The following is a 20,458-nucleotide window of genomic DNA, read 5'->3' as shown; positions in this document are numbered from 1 at the left end:
GCCTTCATGAATTTACTCCAGTTGAGTTCAACCTCCCTTTTTGCTTGTGCTGCTGCCTTGAAACCTCTGAAGCTCCTGGCTCTTCTGTAAAATTATTGACCTATTGACTGCGTTCAGTGTGCCCAACTTCTTCAGTTTGTAGTCCACCTTGCCACATTGTCTCTCCATCCCAATGTTGTGCACAGGGGTGCCATCAATGTTACTAGCCTGTTCACTGACAGGGTCCATTGGGAAGGTCTCCTCATCCATCCTCTGCCTGGCCAGGACAGTCTTCAGATGGGGCAGCATGAGATCTGTCAGCTGCTTCACTTCATCCAAGTATTCGGCAGCCACGTCTGACACTGAGTTCAGGACATGTCCAGTGCCTGTCCAGCCACTATAGCATTCTTGGAAATGGGCTATCTTGACCTGCATGCAGCCCTTGTACCATGAACTGGCCTACACCTTTCTTTGTGGTGCTCTCCGATGCATGTTATCATTTTACCTTTCTCCTTCTCCTCAAGCTTAACCACAAATAGATACAGACTTTGAGCCTCAATTTGCTGCACAGCTGCCGTTATGCCAATGTGTTTTCCTAAGATATTATTTTATTTTTAATGATAGAAGGGAGGAAAAGGGGGCAAAAATCATGTCCGATTTAGTTTTTTGGGTGGGTTGGGGGGTTTATTTCATGATAGCTACCAACTTCCAATACATAATATCTCTCAAATGACCCAATGCACCATCACTGAAGTGGGCGTAATCATTTTCAAAAATGTTTATTTTTAGGCCATTTATCCCCTCCCCCTGTGTCTGTGTGAAACCTGTGCTTGTCAGTGTCTGTGTGGTATACCTAATAGTGTGTGTGCAGTATGTGCACTCTTCTGTACAGTACAGTGTGCATGTCTGTTCACAGTATACAGTATTTCTTGCATAGTGCGTGCGTGTGTGTGCGCCCACACGCGCGGGGGGTTGAGGGGCCAAGACCATGTCAGGCCCAGGGGGCCAAAATTTCTTAATCCGCCCCTGCGTCCGCCGTCTGCTTTTCAGCAGCACGTCGCCGTCATTTATGTGGCAGCAGAGGATGGTTTCCTCCCGTCCGCCGTCTTTCTCCGTCTCCTCCCTTGATGTTCACGTCTCTCACCCTTTTATACGGTCCGAGAGGGTGATTGCACTGTCCACAGCTGCGCGCTCCACGCACCTTATGCTGATTGCGGCGTCGCTCCCAGCGCGCCCCACCTTGCCGCTCGCTCGTCCACGCCTCCTCGCCGCCATCTTGGAGCGGGCGCCGTCGGTCCGCCGGCCCCGCCTCCCCACAACTAGCAAGCTGGTCTCGCTTTGCTCGACATTTTTAATTCTAAGAGAGACAAAATTCAAAAAAGAATTTGAAAATCCAAGAAAATATTTTAAAGACTTGGTCTTCACTTGTTTAAATAAATTCATTTATTTTTTTACTTTGCTTCTTATAACTTTCAGAAAGACAATTTTAGAGAAAAAATACAACCTTAAAAATGATTTTAGGATTTTTAAACACATATACCTTTTTACCTTTTGAATTCCTTCCTCTTCTTTCCTGACAATTTAAATCAATGTTCAAGTAAAAAAAAAAATGTTATTGTAAAGAATAATAAATACATTTTAATTTAATTCTTCATTTTAGCTTCTGTTTTTTCGACGAAGAATATTTGTGAAATATTTCTTCAAACTTATTATGATTAAAATTTTAAAAAAATATTCCGGCAAATCTAGAAAATCTGTAGAATCAAATTTAAATCTTATTTCAAGGTCTTTTGAATTTCTTTTAAAATGTTTGTTCTGGAAAATCTAGAAGAAATAATGATTTGTCTTTGTTAGAAATATAGCTTGGTCCAATTTGTTATATATTCTAACAAAGTGCAGATTGGATTTTAACCTATTTAAAACATGTCATCAAAATTCTCAAATTAATCTTAATCAGGAAAAAATACTAATGATGTTCCAAAAATTATTTATTTATTTATTTTTATTTTACATGAGTTATTATTTGTACAAACATGGTGCAAAGTAATTCATGATTTGTTAAAAAAAAATGTTAGTGGCTAGCTAGTTAAAATGGGATATTGTAATTTCACAAGACTGTCTTAGAAGTGATCATTTGAAAATGTTCAATTTGAAAAATGTGCACTTAGAGAAAATATAAAAATAAAGTGTTGCATATTGATATTTATCTGTTTCTATATATATTTAAAGGCCTACTGAAATGATTTTTTTTTATTTAAACGGGAATAGCAGATCCATTCTATGTGTCATACTTGATCATTTCGCGATATTGCCATATTTTTGCTGAAAGGATTTAGTAGAGAAAATCGACGATAAAGTTCGCAACTTTTGCTCGCTGATAAAAAAAAGCCTTGCCTGTACCGGAAGTAGCGTGACGTCACAGGAGCTAGGATTCCTCACAATTCCCCATTGTTTACAATGGAGCGAGAGAGATTCGGACCGAGAAAGTGATGATTACCCCATTAATTTGAGCGAGGATGAAAGATTCGTAGATGAGGAACGTTACAGTGAATGACTTGAGAGGCAGCGATGGACGTATCTTTTTTCGCTCTGACCGTAACTTAGGTACAAGCTGGCTCATTGGATTCCACACTCTCCTTTTTCTATTGTAGATCACAGATTTGTATTTTAAACCACCTCGGATACTATATCCTCTTGAAAATGAGAGTCGAGAACGCGAAATGGACATTCAGTGCCTTTTATCTCCACGACAATACATCGGCGAAATGCTTTAGCTACGAGCTAACGTGATAGCATCTTGCTTTAACTGCATATAGAAACAAAAGAAATAAACCCCTGACGGGAAGTATAGATAGAAAATCAACAATACTATTAAACCGTGGACATGTAAATACACGGTTAATGCTTTCCAGGCTGGCGAAGGTTAACAATGCTGTGCTAACGACGCCATTGAAGCTAACTTAGCAACCAGACTGCACAGAGCTATGCTAAAAACATTAGCTCTCCACCTACGCCAGCCAGCCCTCATTTGCTCATCAACACCCGTGCTCACCTGCGTTCCAGCGATCGGCAGAAGGACGAACGACTTCACCCGATGCGTTTGGCGGACCGGAGACGTACGAAGTCAAGGTGAAGTCGGCGGCTAGCGCGGCTAGCACGGCTAGCGCGGCTAGCGCGGCTAGCGCTCCAACAAAGTCCTCCTGGTTGTGTTGCTGTAGTCCGCTGCTAATACACTGATCCCACCTACAACTGTCTTCTTTGCAGCCATCATTTTTCATTAAAAAAATTGCAAAAGATGTCCAGAATACTGTGGAATTATGAAATGAAAACAGAGCTTTTTGTATAGGATTCTACGGGGTACCATAACTTCCGTTACTCGGACTTCGTCACGCGCATACGTCATCATACCGCGATGTTTCAGCCGGATATTTCCCGGGAATTTTAAAATGTCACTTTATAAATTAACCCGGCCGTATTGGCATGTGTTGCAATGTTAAGATTTCATCATTGATATATAAACTATCAGACTGCGTGGTCGGTAGTAGTGGCTTTCAGTAGGCCTTTAATGTGAGAAATCATTAATATGATCAGTGTTTCCACAAAGATAAATATCATTAATTATTAATAATAACATAGAGTTAAAGGTAAATTGAGAAAATTGGCTAATTCTGGCAATTTATTTAAGTGTGTATCAAACTGGTAGCCCTTCGCATTAATCAGTACCCAAGAAGTAGCTCTTGGTTTTAAAAGGGTTGGTGACCCCTGCCTTAGGCTGTACTGCGTCAACAAGCGACATCAGTGTGTAAAGGATATCACCACATGGGCTCAGGAACACTTCAGAAACCCACTGTCAGTAACTACAGTTGGTCGCTACATGTGTAAGTGCAAGTTAAAACTCTCCTATGCAAGGCGAAAACCGTTTATCAACAACACCCAGAAACGCCGTCGGCTTCGCTGGGCCTGAGCTCATCTAAGATGGACTGATACAAAGTGGAAAAGTGTTCTGTGGTCTGACAAGTCCACATTTCAAATTGTTTTTGGAAACTGTGGACGTTGTGTCCTCCGGACCAAAGAGGAAAAGAACCATCCAGATTTGTATAGGCGCAAAGTTGAAAAGCCAGCATCTGTGATGGTATGGGGGTGTATTAGTGCCCAAGACATGGGTAACTTACACATTTGTGAAGGCGCCATTAATGCTGAAAGGTACATACAGGTTTTGGAGCAACATATGTTGCCATCCAAGCAACGTTACCATGGACGCCCCTGCTTATTTCAGCAAGACAATGCCAAGCCACGTGTTACATCAACGTGGCTTCATAGTAAAAGAGTGCGGGTACTAGACTGGCCTGCCTGTAGTCCAGACCTGTCTCCCATTGAAAATGTGTGGCGCATTATGAAGCCTAAAATACCACAACGGAGACCCCTGGACTGTTGAACAACTTAAGCTGTACATCAAGCAAGAATGGGAAAGAATTCCACCTGAGAAGCTTAAAAAATGTGTCTCCTCAGTTCCCAAACGTTTACTGAGTGTTGTTAAAAGGAAAGGCCATGTAACACAGTGGTGAACATGCCCTTTCCCAACTACTTTGGCACGTGTTGCAGCCATGAAATTCTAAGTTAATTATTATTTGCAAAAAATAAATAAAGTTTATGAGTTTGAACATAAAATATCTTGTCTTTGTAGTGCATTCAATTGAATATGGGTTGAAAATGATTTGCAAATCATTGTATTCCGTTTATATTTACATCTAAAACAATTTCCCAACTCATATGGAAACGGGGTTTGTATTATGCCCGCTCCTCCATGGAGGTTGTTCTTAATCTTTTCGGCTGCTCGTGCTGTTCATCTTGTAGTAAAGCATTTCAAGGAAGACTGATGCTGTTGCACATATCAGCTGATTGGTCTCGGTAATGTTCTTGGTAGAGATAATTAGCAATTCTGTATTGATATTGTCCAGTAAGGATTCTGATGTAACTTTTGTCTTTAGCCTTGGCAAAAGCAGGAGCATGTTAGGTTTTCCCAGGACTACAGATATTCTCTCTCTGATCAATTGATCGTTGGCTTAGCTGTTCTGCTCGTGGGCCTTGGTACCCAATTTCGTTTGGGGATGATAATGAATTAATCCCCACATTGACCTGGCGCCCTGATTTTAGGTACACTATCCCTCAAAAGTGAGTACAGCTTTCGTATGTCAGCAAACATTTTATTACTTTTCTCATGTTGCAATTGAAACACACACTTTGCAACCCGAGAGGGAATCATAGCCTGCGTCAAAATGTCACAGTACAGGTTGAAAAATATGTTTTCCTTAATAATCCACTTCTGCCATGTGCCGGCAGCACTCATGCAGTCCTAGACCATGCTTGACCCTATAATCATTCATTCTTGACTGCAGGCAAGACACAATTATTGTAGTGCAGACTTGTGTTGCCAGCTATCTAGACAAAAATGGCAATGTGCTGGGTCATTTTCTTAGGCTAGCTGTGAATGCTGTACACTGACTAATCTTAAGTACTGTATGTCCATGTCCTCAAATGGGGTGGTGCAATTTCCTAGTGGGTAACAGGTTGGATGCAATGTCTGGAGATCAAGTGTTTGAATCTTTATTTGGTCATCTCCCTGTGGAGTTTGCATGCTCTTCTCAATCAATCAATCAAAGTTTACTTATATAGCCCTTAATCACAGATGTCTCAAAGTGCTGCACAAGCCACAACGACATCCTCGGCTCAGATCCCACATCAGAGCAAGAAAAAACTCAACCCAATAGGAATAACGAGAAAGAAGGCTCTTTTAGTAGCACTCTTAATCTGTGACTCAAATGAGAGAATTGGGTCGAAGATAATACTGAGATTCTTTACCGAGTTGCTTTGTGTAATTGTTTTGTTGTCAAATGTTAAGGTGGTATTATTACATAGGTGCCTGTGTCGAGCACGACCAATAATCAGCATTTCCGTTTTCTTAGCGTTAAGGTACATTTTAGTATGTTTGGACACTAACATTACACACAGTTTGAACAGTAACAGTGTGCTTGAATGTTTATTTACTGTATATTTCGGACTATAACCCTTTTTTTTCTCTACGCTTTCAACCCGGTGTGGCTAGTTCATGGATTTTTCTTCTCCAACGGTCAAAGTGTTTTGTGTTCAATAGTTTTCATCAAACTCAAGCAGAGTTGATAGATAGATAGATAGTACTTTATTGATTCCTTTAGGAGAGTTCCCTCAGGAAAATTAAAAATATGTCATATGTGATGTCTGTAGGAGTGTTTTCATGCATATTTGTACCTGCTATCGTAATGTAATGAAGCTAGCATCGTTAGCATTAGCTAATATGCCAACACGTTTACGGGTGTCTGTGTGAGTATTGTTAACTTACAATGGCATTCTATTTGTATTGTTCCAGTTTCACAAATACCTCAGTAAATTCACCAAGATGTCATCGTGGAGTTATTGAGTCTGTGTTGCTTATTGGAGAGCTAGCTTCCGCAGCTAGTGGGTCCATGACGATGAGTTTTGTTTTGTTTGATCAGCCGTTTTACTGCCGTGTTACAGACACCGTTTGGAAACAATTAAGGTATGTGAATAAACATTTACAAAATTTGTATAAATGTTTACAACGTCTACATCTGCGACTTATATTGGCTGATATTTGGAAAAATATTTTTTCAACTAAAATTTAGTGGGTGCGGCTTATAACCATATATATAGTATATATAGTAGACTATATAGTACACCGGTAATATATAGTCCAGAAAATATGGTAAGTGATTTTTTGGCATAACATTAGATGGAGCCCGCATAACATAGTTGAGAATCACTGCGATAGACTATACATTTAATGATAGCTAACGTTAGTAGCTAAACGTTTCCAAATTGCTATCATTAGCTAAAAACACACAAAGCTAATGCATGTGCGTTATGTATGGGCATAATTGATGTCATTTACATCATCTCATGTTACATGCTTAAAGCTGAAAGCGAGCAAGATAAAATGCTTACAAGACTTTCATAAGTTTTTTACATGATATGTACACTAATTATCAATGATGGGCAGTAAATATGTAGCTTAAATGTGCTATATGAGCTTAACTACATTTTCCAGTAGCTTGGCGGTAGCTTAGATACTTTTTTAACGAGAAGCTTTTCCTGTAGCTTAGCTACTTTTAGCCCCATGTAGCGAGCTAGCTTACATCAAAACTACAACCTACAAAGAGAGAAAATGGACTGCAAATCCTTCGCTACATTTAATCGAGAGTAACTTGTAGCTCAGCTTATTACATTTTCAAAGTATCTTGCCCATCACTGCTAATTATGATTACACATGTGTTTTAAATCTACATTACCTTTAAAAATATATAAAATGTACAGTACCTTTACCATGTTTGCATCATTCGGTGTCAGCATCATGAAAGGGGGTGGGGGACTTCTATTGTACCAACACAAGCTGTTTTTCAATGCATTCTTGGAGTTGTAATATTTGTGGTACATGTGTCAAATGGTAAATTCTCAGAGAGTTTCTTGTAACATACTTCTCGCAGCACAAGCAATTATTATTGCTTTGATCCATCACTATGAAGACAAGAGAGAGGAAAGTGCATTTATTATTATCTTTATCAAGCACAATTCTTAGTAATTGTTGTATTGGATTGGAGAATGTGGCTGATGATTATTTTTCCTCACATACTTATTTCACAGTCCATATGGCATCAACTGCTATAAAAATATAATCACATCACATCATCTGGATTTGATGAATCTGGAATCGTTATTGCATATTTCTGCCCGTGCCAAGAGGTCGTGTCTTGATTATAGAGGCACAGTGCTACCGCTCCTCAATGTGTTCACAAGTTTAGTTCTACAAAAAAGCTCTTAGTATAAGGCAGTCCAATAGTACACCACTGGACCCTAAAACTACATAAATAAACAAAGCTGTGATTGAGAGAATGATAATATTGATAAAGGCAGATGTTATGATGGATTTGTCATGATCTCACATGACAGTTTTGAACTAGTGTTCGCTCATTCCCTGTCCTGGTGTTCCTATTCTGGTTCTACTTCCTGTTGGATTCCACTTTCTGCTCTTAACCTCTTTTCCATTAATTAATGTCATCCTTTTTTGTTTCACCTGTTGCTCCTCGCTGGTGCTGGATCATTGTGCTCCACAAGTGTTTGTCTTCTATGCACTTTCATACTGCAATAGAACTGTTTTGCACTATCTGTATTTCCCTAAATAAACAGACTTCTAGCCTGCACATCCCCTTCCTTGCTCTGCATCCCGGGATCCAGACCAGAGATCTTAACAAGATTGGAGTACCTCATTTTCTGGCTGATATAAAAACAAATAGGAAACACTGTTGTTTAAATGTAGATTTTATTTTCAAATTGTGCAAAAACAAAATAGAGAAACCGTTTATACATGCCTGCATATAAGTAACACTTTGTAACCATGACCTTGCTACAAAAAATACACATTGATATTATTAACAGTTCCCGCAACTTTACAAAAGCCATCATACTTGCTATTACAACTGCTATATGTTAAAGACCTGAAGGCCAAGCATAGCGATAGGACTGAGGTAGAATACGGATATACGCTTTTCTTAGTGGATTTAGCGATTGTGTCCAATTTTCTAATAAGGATACATTTCCAAGCACACAGAAGACATTGATACAACGTTGATTATATATACATGTCCTTTAAAACTGACTTTGAAACAACGTTGCAAAATAGTTGTAAATAGAGACAATGTTGGTGTCTCACGTTGGATCCACGTTGTAGGTTGGGAAATGACCAAATTTCAATGGTTAAATCAACGTCAGAACCCAACATTGATTAAACGTTGTTGTCTCAACATTATGTTTGAGTTGCTCAACGTCCGGACCTAATTCAACAAGTTCTCAACTTTGTTTTAATGTCTTGTGCTTGCTGCGTTTGAATGAATCATTTTGTAAAACATTACAAAAGTGCATATACTGATAGAATATCAGTATATTTACCAGTATATAATTTATCAGTGATACTTAATGACAACGCGAAGCAAACAATTCAAATTATGACCTGATATGAAATGCTTATGTGACACATTCATCTGTCTTGTGAGGGTAGGGAAAGTTAATCTAGCATTTTTTCATGACATAATCAAGAATTGTAAAAAAAAAAAAAAAAAAAAGGAGAAGCAAAAGCGACTTATGGTCATGAAATATAACCAGAAAACATTCTTAAACATTCTTAACATCTGGCACTTATGGACTCCGCATTACACAACACCTTCTGTGCATCCTGTGCACATATCCAATGTGCTGAAACATACTCATCCTTCATTTCAAAATAAAAGCATGTTCATTGCATTAAATTTTACAGTTGGCAAATAAAGAGTGTCCAGCAGAGCAAGAAGGGACAATAAAAGATAAACACAAAAATGTAATTATACTGTATGGTATTCTTTTCAAAGAAAAACAAAATATCATATACTATGTACACGCTGATTAAATAAAGTATACATTCCTGCGTTAAAAAAAAAAATGAAATTAATGTAAACATACCTCAAAAATGACATAGACCCAGCACCAGCTGTTCAATTCATTATAATTTACAACCTCACTCACACATTAAGCATTTCTAAAGATATCTCCATGTGGAAAACCACGTAATTTTGTACCATGTATCTACTTAAAGAGGGATAGAGTCACCGAATCAAGACACTCTGCTTCCACTGAAGGCACGTGATTGGCTGTGGAATCAAACCTATGAGCACGTCCTGATCCATTCATTCATGAGCAGCTGAGATGACTTTAGGACATCTTGACGGACGTCTCACTCCCTCACGGCGAAGACACGGAAGGAGCCTCCATCTGTGTTGCTCTTACTGCAATACAGCCAAGATATTACAATTTGGAAAGCAGGATGTGATTTGCAAGAATACATCATCTTTTAAAAAGATGGTCAAAAAAAGTGTCATCCCTTGAAGAGAGTAAGGTGGGTACTGCTCGTGATAAGGATTGTTGGAACGCAACAAGAGTAACTTGCTAAGCTAAGCTAAGTCAGTATTTTTTCATCGTTCTGTTTTTCTGTTTGTGAGCGAGCAAATAAATGTAAAAATCACACCCATGATTTTGGTGGTTAAAATGTTTTATGAATTGTTGTTGAAATCTATTGTAGCCATTAATGTAATTTGATTTGATTGAACTGTTTCTTATTTATGTTATTACAGTTATCTTAGATTTGCATATACTAGGACATTTTTCATTTTCAAGAACCGTTTTTATTATTGCTCTCAAGGGACAATGCTATAGAAATACAACGTAGACATACTTAAGAGTAGTCCCTGTACAGCTTGCATAGCAGTATAAAATATATATGATTTTGGCGGTGATGATGGATAACATTTTTTTCTTTTTTCTTTACATTGCAATATGTTACTGTTGAAATCCACATTTTGCATGCAATTTTTTTATTTCATTTAATTTGTTTGTTTTAGGTGTTTCAAATTTAGTTAATTGGTCTTCGTTTTATTTTTATTTAGATTTGTATTTTAGTGTAGTTGTTTATTTTGTTACGGTTATTTCATATTTGTATAAAACTAGGGCATTATGTGGCCTCATTTCAGGAACCATTTTTATTATTTGTTTCTTATTTCCGTTGACATGCTTAAGAGTAGTCAGTGTACATTTTGCATAGTAATAAAAGATATGATTTTGGTAGTGATGGTCCTTATTTTTCTTTTTTGTCTAGATTTTTGTTTATTTAATTAATTTAAATTAATTGTAGTTTAGTTTAGTTTAGCTGGGATGTGACAGCCTGACTGTGAACAGGATAAGCGGTAGAAAAGGTTTATTATCCATCCATCCATTTTCTACCGCTTGTCCTTCTTGGGGTCGCGGGGGGTGCTGGAGCCTATCTCAGCTGCATTCGGCGGAAGGCGGGGTACAACCTGGACAAGTCGCCACATCATCACATATTCTATTTTATTCCATTCTATTCTATTATTTACCTAAAAGTTACAGCTTCTCTCTGAGTCTGAAGAGCATAATCGTTAGCAAATTAATATCTCATTAATTACATTTTATGTCATTTTATTTGAAGTAATTCCATTGTATTTCCAAAACAAAGTTAAGTCTTTGTGTTATTAATATTATTTATGTTTATGGTGTTATTTTCAGTTTATTTAATCAAATGTAGGTGTACAATTTGGTATTAACTGCAAAATAAGCTGGTTATGAATTGGCATGGCATCTTTTAACCAGCAATGCAACAGCAATGCAATTTGTAAGTTACCTTGAACAATAGCTCTGGTTTAATGCAAAATAAGTATTTCCAACATTATTTAATCTTATTCGCCAGAAGAAACAAGGCCAAGGTGGTAAATGGGACATATTACTGGCACTGACCTTACCAGCTAACACATGTTGTATGCTGTCATAATGACTTTATGATGAGTTCATTAGTTGAGAGACCTTGAAGCAGCACCTTTGTTCATGATTGAGATATGCCCGCACACCTGGTATCATATCACACATAATTATTCTTATAGGAAAGCACTGATTAGGTGGTTGACAGCCTCAAGTAATCAGATACACTGTGAGTCCTGCCAAGCTGCCATGATGCTGGCCCACAGCATCGACTTCCACTCAGCCATTTACTGACCCCCTACCGGATGCCACAAGTGTGGGCTTTTACGCTTTCATTGTAGTCCAAGCAGTCAAGAGTATTTTGGCCCAAACATCACTTTGCACACTCCATTGAAATACCAGGCTGTAAAGTAAGCAAAGATCCCATGTGTGGCCCATCCACACAGCAAACCACACCATTACTCTTACAGCAGCACCGGCCACAGGGCCTTCCTCGCCTACTTTTGCACCGTCTGAGCCGGCCACAGACTGAGAAGGATGTGAGAAACATGCAGGAAGCCCCTTGTACAGTTCAAGAAGACATTAATCATGAGATGAATAAAAGCATCTTTCTTCTGCGCACACCTCGAATGAACCATTTCCAAACCATTCTGTGTCCACAGAAGTTATTTGGCGGCACATGAGTACGGTTCTAAAGATAAATATGATGTTAGATTTTGCGACTTGTGCCGGATGTTTATGACCAGAGTCAGATCTTTATGTGAAGTGCAAGTAGTGCAATTTGTGTCAATTAATGACGCTCCATATGAAATGTTCCAAAGAATATAATGGAAAATTTCTCCAAACCGCTTCATTGACTCCTGTGGCGCACAGTGTTAATGCTGGGCTGGTAATTTTATATAAAGTAGGGATAAAATACCAGTCTGTCAGGAATATGTGCAAATATAAGTTTTAATGATGTTAGATTTCATATTTTGCACTAAATTGTAATTATTTCATATGATTATTTAATTTGTTGGAGTCCAAAATATGCATCAATAAATTCAAGTTAGATTTAAAAAAGTATTAAAAAAAGTGTGGGAAAAAAATTCTATTGGGGGTAGATGTGCCTCAAAATAAAATGTATAGGGAATATTTGGCCTAAAACACATGCAAAACACAACTCATTAAATCGGTAGCTCTATAACAGTGGTTCTTAACCTGGGTTCGATTGCCACACCCACAGCCACACCCGCAGCACACCTGTCCCAAACCTGACTAAATAACAAGTTACATGTTTTATTATTATAATCAAATAACAGCAGTCATTTGCTTGAGATTATTTTGTAATATAAGTGTTTTGGCCCACTTACAATGACAAAAACAAAAAATATTGTTTTTCATGAGCTGTGTACCACCAGTATTGTATATCTGGGTGGAAAACAAAGAAAAAGGAACAGACTTTGCTGTGAAAATGACAGAGTGGCACTTTCCAAGGTAAAGCCGCGCATTTCTGAACTGGCCTCTCAAAGGCAACAACAGAAGTCACACTGATTTGCAGGTGTGTCACTTGTTGTGAGTTCATGCACTGTGTGGGTTTCATTCTTTGAACAAGGTGATGTTCATGCACGGTTCATTATGTGCACCAGTAAAAAAAACATACAACTTTGTCTTGAATTTGAAAAAAAACAAATCATTGTATTTTTCACAAAAGAAGGGTTCGATGAATGCGCATATTAAACTGGTGGGGTTCGGTACCTCCAACAAGGTTAAGAACCACTGCTCTATAATATTATTTAAACAAGTTGTACAAGTACAGAACATTTATCTTTTCACTCGGCCAACTTTCTTCTGGGCTCAGGTTTTTATGCATCCCTCTCAGACCTGGTGCCACTGGTAGGGCTTACTCAGAGATATGGACACGTACATGCTGCCTGCAGGCTTGTCAGGCATGTTAACATGGACGCCATCTTGAGCAGGGGTTTTGTAACAAGCAAAATTGTAGCCATTGATAGACTTTGTCTCGGTTGACTTATGCAGTAAATAGAAACCGGGTTCCCCCTGCTCAAGATGGCAGCTGCGTTAATGCATCGTTCCAATGGACAGCAGCATCAGAGGTATTCATATCTCTGGGGTTTACTTCCTAGTAGTACGCTGACTCCCGGTTTCATCCGTTGTGTTTTCCCTGTATTGAATGTGTTTTGGACGGTGCTGCACGTTCACCCCACACTTGAGTGTTGTGTTTTGTGAAGTCGCATGTGTTTTGGTGGTTTGTGATTGTTTTGGACGTTGTTGTGCCTGTACCCCCAACAGTCACCATTCATTTAGCCGGGGGCGGCAGTCTGGTTCTCAGCTGGTAGATTTCAGCATACAAATAATGCGACCTAAATTCAAATGGCATCTCTTTCTTTCCAATTTGACGTGCAGCTATTGTTGTGTGTTGCGTGCAACTGCCATTATGTGACCTGTTGTCATTGTTTCAATAGAAACGTGAGGCTCCTTGGCTTTTTAACATCTTTCTTGCGGGAAAAAAAATAATAGAATTGTTAATAATGATAATAATAAAAATATATTCAAGTACAATCCTAAGGCCAGAAATTATACATTTGAACTAGAGGTTTTTAACTATTGTTTGTCATAGAGTACTCTGAATTAAATTACTGTTGAAAATGTCATAATCAAACAAGACATATATTATTTATTTTTTGTATTTTCCGTCCAGCACTCCTATTTTTGTTCTACTTCCTTTTTGCCTCCATTTGCCACCACTCCTCTGGTCTGAGCACTGGCTCCCTCACCTGTCCCTGGTTGCCAATCAAGATTCTTCTTATGTCTTCTGGATGGGACAGGATCATTTTGCTTTGCTCTTCATACACATGCTTGCTCTTTGTGCACTTCCCAGCTGCACATCTATGTTTTTTGTGTTAAGTTTAGTTCAAGTTAAAGTACCAACGATAGTCACACACACACTAAGTGTGGTGAAATGAAGCTCTGCATTTGACCCATCCCCATGTTCACCCCCTGGGAGGTGAGGGGAGCAGTGAGCAGGAGCGGGGGCCACGCTCGGGAATTATTTTGGTGTTTAAACCCCCAATTCCAACCCTTGACACTGAGTGCCAAGCAGGGAGGCAATGGGTTTTTATAGTCTTTGGTATGACTCGGCGGGGGTTCGAACTCACGACCTTCCAGTCTCAGAGGGACACTCTAACCCAGTGGTTCTTAACCTTGTTGGAGGTACCAAACCCCAGCAGTTTCATATGCGCATTCACCGAACCCTTCTTTAGTGAAAAATAAAAGCTTTTTTTTTTTCAAATTCAAGACAAAGTTATATGTTTTTTTTACTGGTGCACAAAAGGAACCACAACAAATTACACACCTGCAAATCAGATGGAAAATTAGAGGGAACATTGTTTGAGGGTATCCATAATACGCCGATAGGGAGAAGTTTTTATTTACGCGATGAGTCGGGTGTGTCTTGACCTCCGCCGAACCCCTGAGGCCGACTCACCGAACCCCTAGGGTTCGATCGAACCCAGGTTAAGAACCACTGCTCTAACCACAAGGCCACTGAGCAGCTACTCTTAACTGCGTGTTCCCTAACAAAACAAGCTTATTTTCTGCACATGCCTGGCGTCTCTGTATCTCGGGGTCCAGACCAACACAGATAACAAAGCCTGATAATATGTATCTATTTATCTGTACAATTTACTGCATTTTGCGCACAATCACTTGACTGTTAAAGTACATGAATCAAATGAGCGGAGGTAACATCTGCAATAAAATGTAAAACAAGTTAAGTTTATGAACTCCATTTGTAAAAAGAAAACTCCTCAGGCTGTGTGCTGCTCAAAACAGAGAAAAAAATGCAGGACTGAACAGATCTTGCCAAGGCTGAAGAATCCTAATTTGGTTGGTGTACATATTCATAATACTAACCTGCTGTCATTAAAGATTATTCACCGAGAATGAGACTTGAAAACAAAGTTCAGGGCCAAAATAAAAAAGGCTTCTATTTTGTTACAAGGTGAACAAATGAAGGGTGTTAAAAACATGACAAATGTCCGAATTACCTTTCAGACTGGATGCCGTTTTTCAAGACACCAACATAATTCTTTCTCTTGTCCAGAGGCAGGACGTCCACAAAGCCCCCGTCTGGTGGGATCACCCCTGCATGGATGGCTGCCTTACAAATACTGGAGTTCTGTCAAGAAAAAGAGTGAACATTTTAGCACCAGGTCCACATATTCCTGTTCGAACACAGCTCCGCTCATACATCCCAGGTCACATTTGCAGCCCAGTGCTGGGATGTGTTGACGGGTAATGAGGTGGACAGTCCAGCTGTCCCTGAGCTGCTTTGATGTGCAGCCAGCTGGATGTCATCTCAAGGAGAAGTTCATACCAGGTAAAAAAAAAAAAAAGAAAAGCCTATGAAACTTCACATAGACGTGATGTGTCAGTGCCAGTCGTAAACTCAACATGCTGCGTCAGGAAGGTGACGTGAATTTTTGCACATCACTGTTTAGTCTGTTTCGCACTAAAGCAATCCACTTTCAACATGCTTTTTACAAGAAGTCCCAGTGAGGATGAACAAAGAGTATTTGTGTTGTTTCGGGTACAGGAAGTCATGTCATGCCGTCATCGCTTCTCAGTATTTTTCTCCCCTTACAGGGGAACTGCATTTTTTTGGAATTTTGCCCATTATTCACAATTCTTATGAGAGACAGGAACACATATCTCTTTTTTTTTATGCATTCTAACTCGTACATAAAAGGCAGCTTACAAGGGAGCCATGACGTCATTGTGTCTATTTTGTTTATTCAAACCATAAAACCCAAGAAAATAACCATCCAAAAAGCAGCAACAATACTGCATTTGCATTTCATGACTTGAATATTAAGTACAAGTATTAACGATATTGTTATTATAAGCGTTAATATTAAGGACCTATTTTTAGCGGCGCATTGATCAGGGAGAGGTAACTTCCTTTTGCTACTGATTTGACATCATCAGCTGCTGAGCTGCTTTCTCACCTCGGAGCTCGTGAAAGTTTATTCTTGATTATAAATTAGGCCTATCATCTGGATAGTAAAATGATGTGGACATAAAAACAAAAGTTGGTACACTTTGACAGCCAATTTAGACCAGGCAATGGAGAAAAAGACCCAACAAGATGCTTGTTTCCACCCCCCTTTTTTCTTTGTGAGGACTATGAGTCATCCTTCATCTAAACAGGAATATATAAACATTCTATGGAATCCCAGTAACAGCAGATATTGCATAGTAAGTGGTGTTTTATTATGTTTGTTGGCTCTCATGATGTCTACAATGAGCAGTAATAAGTGATGTTGTTGAAGGAAAAAGCAAACATTGTGATGCATTCATGAAATTAATGTGCTGCTTATACTTAAAATGATCAAAATATGTAAATATTAAATGTTATTATAAATGTGCCTGTTACTACATTACATATATATTTACATCATGTATATAAAACCCTAATGGAGGTGTTTGGATGTTTTTTTAAGCGCTTTAATATGTGCTGTCTTACACAAAGACTGGGAAGGATAGGAAAAATTACAAAATTACAAAAGTGCAGTTCGGCTTTAAAAGATAATTTAATTTAAAAATATTTCAGCTCAAGACTCCAATTATGAATGTTGTCTCTGACTGGGACACAAAGGAACCTCTGCTACAGTACAGTATACTGTACTGTACACTGTACTGTAGCATGGAAAGGTACTGAGTCAATGTCTTAATCCAGTTTAATCCACACGATGTTCAAGCAGTTTTAGCGTAGCGTTAAAACAAGTGAGAGTGAATGTAGAGTTTGAACAGAGAATGCCATATTGCTGTTCTGTTCATGGGTGTTCCAGTGATAGGAAAGAGCTTTCATAGAGTCCTAAAAGGAGTGGCTTACAAAGGTAAAAAAGTCAGAATAAAAATGAAAGTGTTTCAATGGAAATGTCTCTTAAAAATATCACTTTCATCTTCTTGTGGAATACAATCGGGCCATGTTCGTGTCTGCAGCGATCACTTTGTAAAATGTTTGTTTGAACATTTGATTTGTTTGAGGGACTTTCTGTGATGCAATCGAGTTCCTTCTCTACTACTATATTAGTAGTGTTTGATAGCAGAACAAAATATAAAGAAAGGACAAGAGATTGCATTAGTTGTGTTCTTCTGTGGTTGCTGTGCCTAAATATAACTAAATATATCTTCCATCCATCCATCCATTTCCTACCGCTTATTCCCTTCGGGGTTGCGGGGGGTGCTGGAGCCTATCTCAGCTACAATCGGGCAGAAGGCGGGGTACACCCTGGACAAGTCGCCACCTCATCACAGGGCCAACACAGATAGGCAGACAACATTCACACACTAGGGCCAATTTAGTGTTGCAAATCAACCTATCCCCAGGTGCATGTTTTTGGAAGTGGGAGGAAGCCGGAGTACCCGGAGGGAACCCACGCAGTCATGGGGAGAACATGCAAACTCCACACAGAAAGATCCCGAGCCCGGGATTGAACCCAGGACCTTCGTATTGTGAGGCACACGTACTAACCCCTGTCCTCCGTTCTGCCCCCACTCCATCCCATTTTAAATATTTTTTTCATGATCGCTTATATATTTGCCACTAAACCTTTCAAAATACACCAAAATCTGCAGTGATTCAGGTAAATAAACAGTAGCCTAATGGGACTCGAGACCATCGCCTGAAATCCGAAAAAAATATACATATATATTACAGTCACCTTATAATCAGCGCTGTGCTGTGTAGCGAACACAGGGTCATCGTGTGTGCGTGCATACATGTGAGTGTGTTTTGTGTGTGCTGGCAAGCAAGGGTCCATATGACAGCGTATTGGCAAATTTCCCCAAAAATCGCTCTTTATTGATGCAGTTTGTACTGTATTGTTATATGTTTATCATGTTTGGCAAACTTCCCTTTTCAATTTGGTATTGAATTAATGTCCAGGACCTTGGTTCTTGTGTAAAAAAGCATCTGTTTAAACATGATCAGCACACACACACTCTCACAGTTGAGCACGATATAGAATAAATAATAAGAAGGAATCATAGTTTTATCCTTAGAATTTTAAACTAAAAGTTACCGTGACTTTCCTTTAGACAGTTCTAAAGTTAGTGTAGTAATTTAGATATTGAATTTACTTAGATACTTTATCTAGTTTTATTACTAATTACTTTACAGCCTCTTATATATACACACTGTATATATATATGTATATATATATATATATATATATATATATATATATATATATATATATATATATATATATATATATATATATATATATATATATATATATATATATATATATATATATATATATATATATATATACATATATATATATATATACACACAGTATATATATAAAATGAATGAATGTTGTCTGTCTATCTGTGTTGGCCCTGCGATGAGGTGGCGACCTTCCGCCCGAATGCAGCTGAGATAGGCTCCAGCACCCCCCGCGACCCCAAAAGGGACAAGCGGTAGAAATGGATGGATGGATGGATTAGATTTACAAAGCGCTTTTCTAGACACTCAAAGCGCTTCACAGAGAAGTGAGAACCCATCATTCATTCACACCTGGTGGTGGTAAGCTACATTTGTAGCCACAGCTACCCTGGGGTAGACTGGCGGAAGTGTGGTTGCCAGTTCGCGCCTACGGCCCCTCCGACCACCACCACCCATCATTCATCTGCCAGTGTGAGCGGCACTGGGGGCAACGGCAGTGATTTGGATGGCAAGAGGCGGGGAGCGAACCTGCAACCCTCAAATTTCTGGCATGGCTGCTCTACCCACCACATACATATATATGCATATATATATAGTATAATATATTATATATATACATATAAATACATATATAATATATATACATACTTATATACACATATATAAATACATATATATAGATACAGTATATATGTGTATGTATATTTATAATGTATATACAACTTTTTGTTGTGTTATCTTTGAGTTCTTCATTTCTTACTTTTCTTGATTATAGACTCAGTCAGTTATGCAGAGACTCTCTTTAGCCCTCCAGTAAAAATATGTGTACAGTACTTTAATAATGCAATTATTGGACTCCAAGCTATTTTTTTTAGTTGTTGAGTTAAACCATTGTACTGTAAAGGGTGCAATCATGTCATTATAATACTATACACCCATGCACCCACATGGACCCATCACGGTGTTGCCAATACATCCTCACTTACGTCTGTGTAGATGTTGTTGCCAATGACTGGTGACCAATAGGAGGGCTGACTCTTGCAGTCAGAAGGACAGATGACCCTGAGGAACCAATCAGATGTTAGAATGGAGCTGCAGCAACAGGATAGCGTACACTTCTATCCAGCATAAGTTATATTTAGTGAGTATGTGACGATGCACCTTGGACAATGTGACAGAGGCTTTTTGAACGGGCAAATCTCCGCAACGGTGGTGTAGCAATCTGTATTTGTTTCTGTTAAAGACACAAGAAAGTTTAGTTTAGTTAGTGGACGTGCATGTCATCCTTTGTTTGTCTGAACGTGTTCTCTTACCTTGTACTTTGGCCAGCATAAATGCATTTCCTGGTTTATATTTACTGTCAAATATATTAAAATGTCACGTTAGAAAGCCAGAAATACCAGTAAAAGTGATTATTCTGTTTAAAATGGACTACCTGAAAGACTCCACGCCGTTTTTGTTGGCTTTGACAAAAAAGGGGAACTTGGTCTCCATCCTTGTAACGTCTACAAGGCCACCATTGTTGTCGATGGCACCAAAGTGAATGGCAGCACGGCAAATACTTGATTGCTTTACAATGACAAAGAGCCTCTTTCGGTCACTATTTGTTTCAATGAGATGTTCATTTTTCTAGTAAGCACACTCACCACATCATAGTAGAGCGTTCCCCAAACTTTTCCTTTTCTATTCAGGCAGTTAGCAGGGCACTTATATCTGCAAAGTCAGAGACAAAGTCACCTGGATGCAACAACAATAAGTACACCTGTTCAATCAGATCCTTTTCAAAAGGTAATAATGGCTCAGTTTTAACTAAAGGGGTATTTATTGAACGATATGTTTATTTTTATGGTTGTAGTTTGCATTGTACAACAACGACATACTGTGAGCTCT

At 38.7% G+C, this 20,458-nt stretch overlaps 1 protein-coding gene across 1 annotated transcript in view; it reads right to left on the bottom strand.

Annotated features, from left to right (window-relative positions):
* Positions 1 to 8,339: 8,339 nt before the first annotated feature.
* crispld2 (cysteine-rich secretory protein LCCL domain containing 2) overlaps positions 8,340 to 20,458 on the bottom strand; it is a 30,689-nt gene continuing 18,570 nt past the window's right edge. The window contains exons 9-15 of the mRNA XM_062028078.1: positions 20,215 to 20,281; positions 20,004 to 20,137; positions 19,882 to 19,925; positions 19,730 to 19,802; positions 19,555 to 19,630; positions 15,378 to 15,508; positions 8,340 to 9,845 (exon numbers count right to left, since the gene is read on the bottom strand). Coding sequence (XP_061884062.1) covers positions 9,794 to 9,845; positions 15,378 to 15,508; positions 19,555 to 19,630; positions 19,730 to 19,802; positions 19,882 to 19,925; positions 20,004 to 20,137; positions 20,215 to 20,281 — 577 coding nt within the window. The 3' untranslated portion in view covers positions 8,340 to 9,793. The remainder of the gene's footprint in view (positions 9,846 to 15,377; positions 15,509 to 19,554; positions 19,631 to 19,729; positions 19,803 to 19,881; positions 19,926 to 20,003; positions 20,138 to 20,214; positions 20,282 to 20,458) is intronic.

Source organism: Entelurus aequoreus, linkage group LG02 (genome assembly GCF_033978785.1).
Source record: "Entelurus aequoreus isolate RoL-2023_Sb linkage group LG02, RoL_Eaeq_v1.1, whole genome shotgun sequence".
Classification (NCBI taxonomy): Eukaryota; Metazoa; Chordata; class Actinopteri; order Syngnathiformes; family Syngnathidae; genus Entelurus; species Entelurus aequoreus.
The sequence above is the reverse complement of the archived record's forward strand: the minus strand, read 5'-3'. Positions and strand labels throughout refer to the sequence as shown.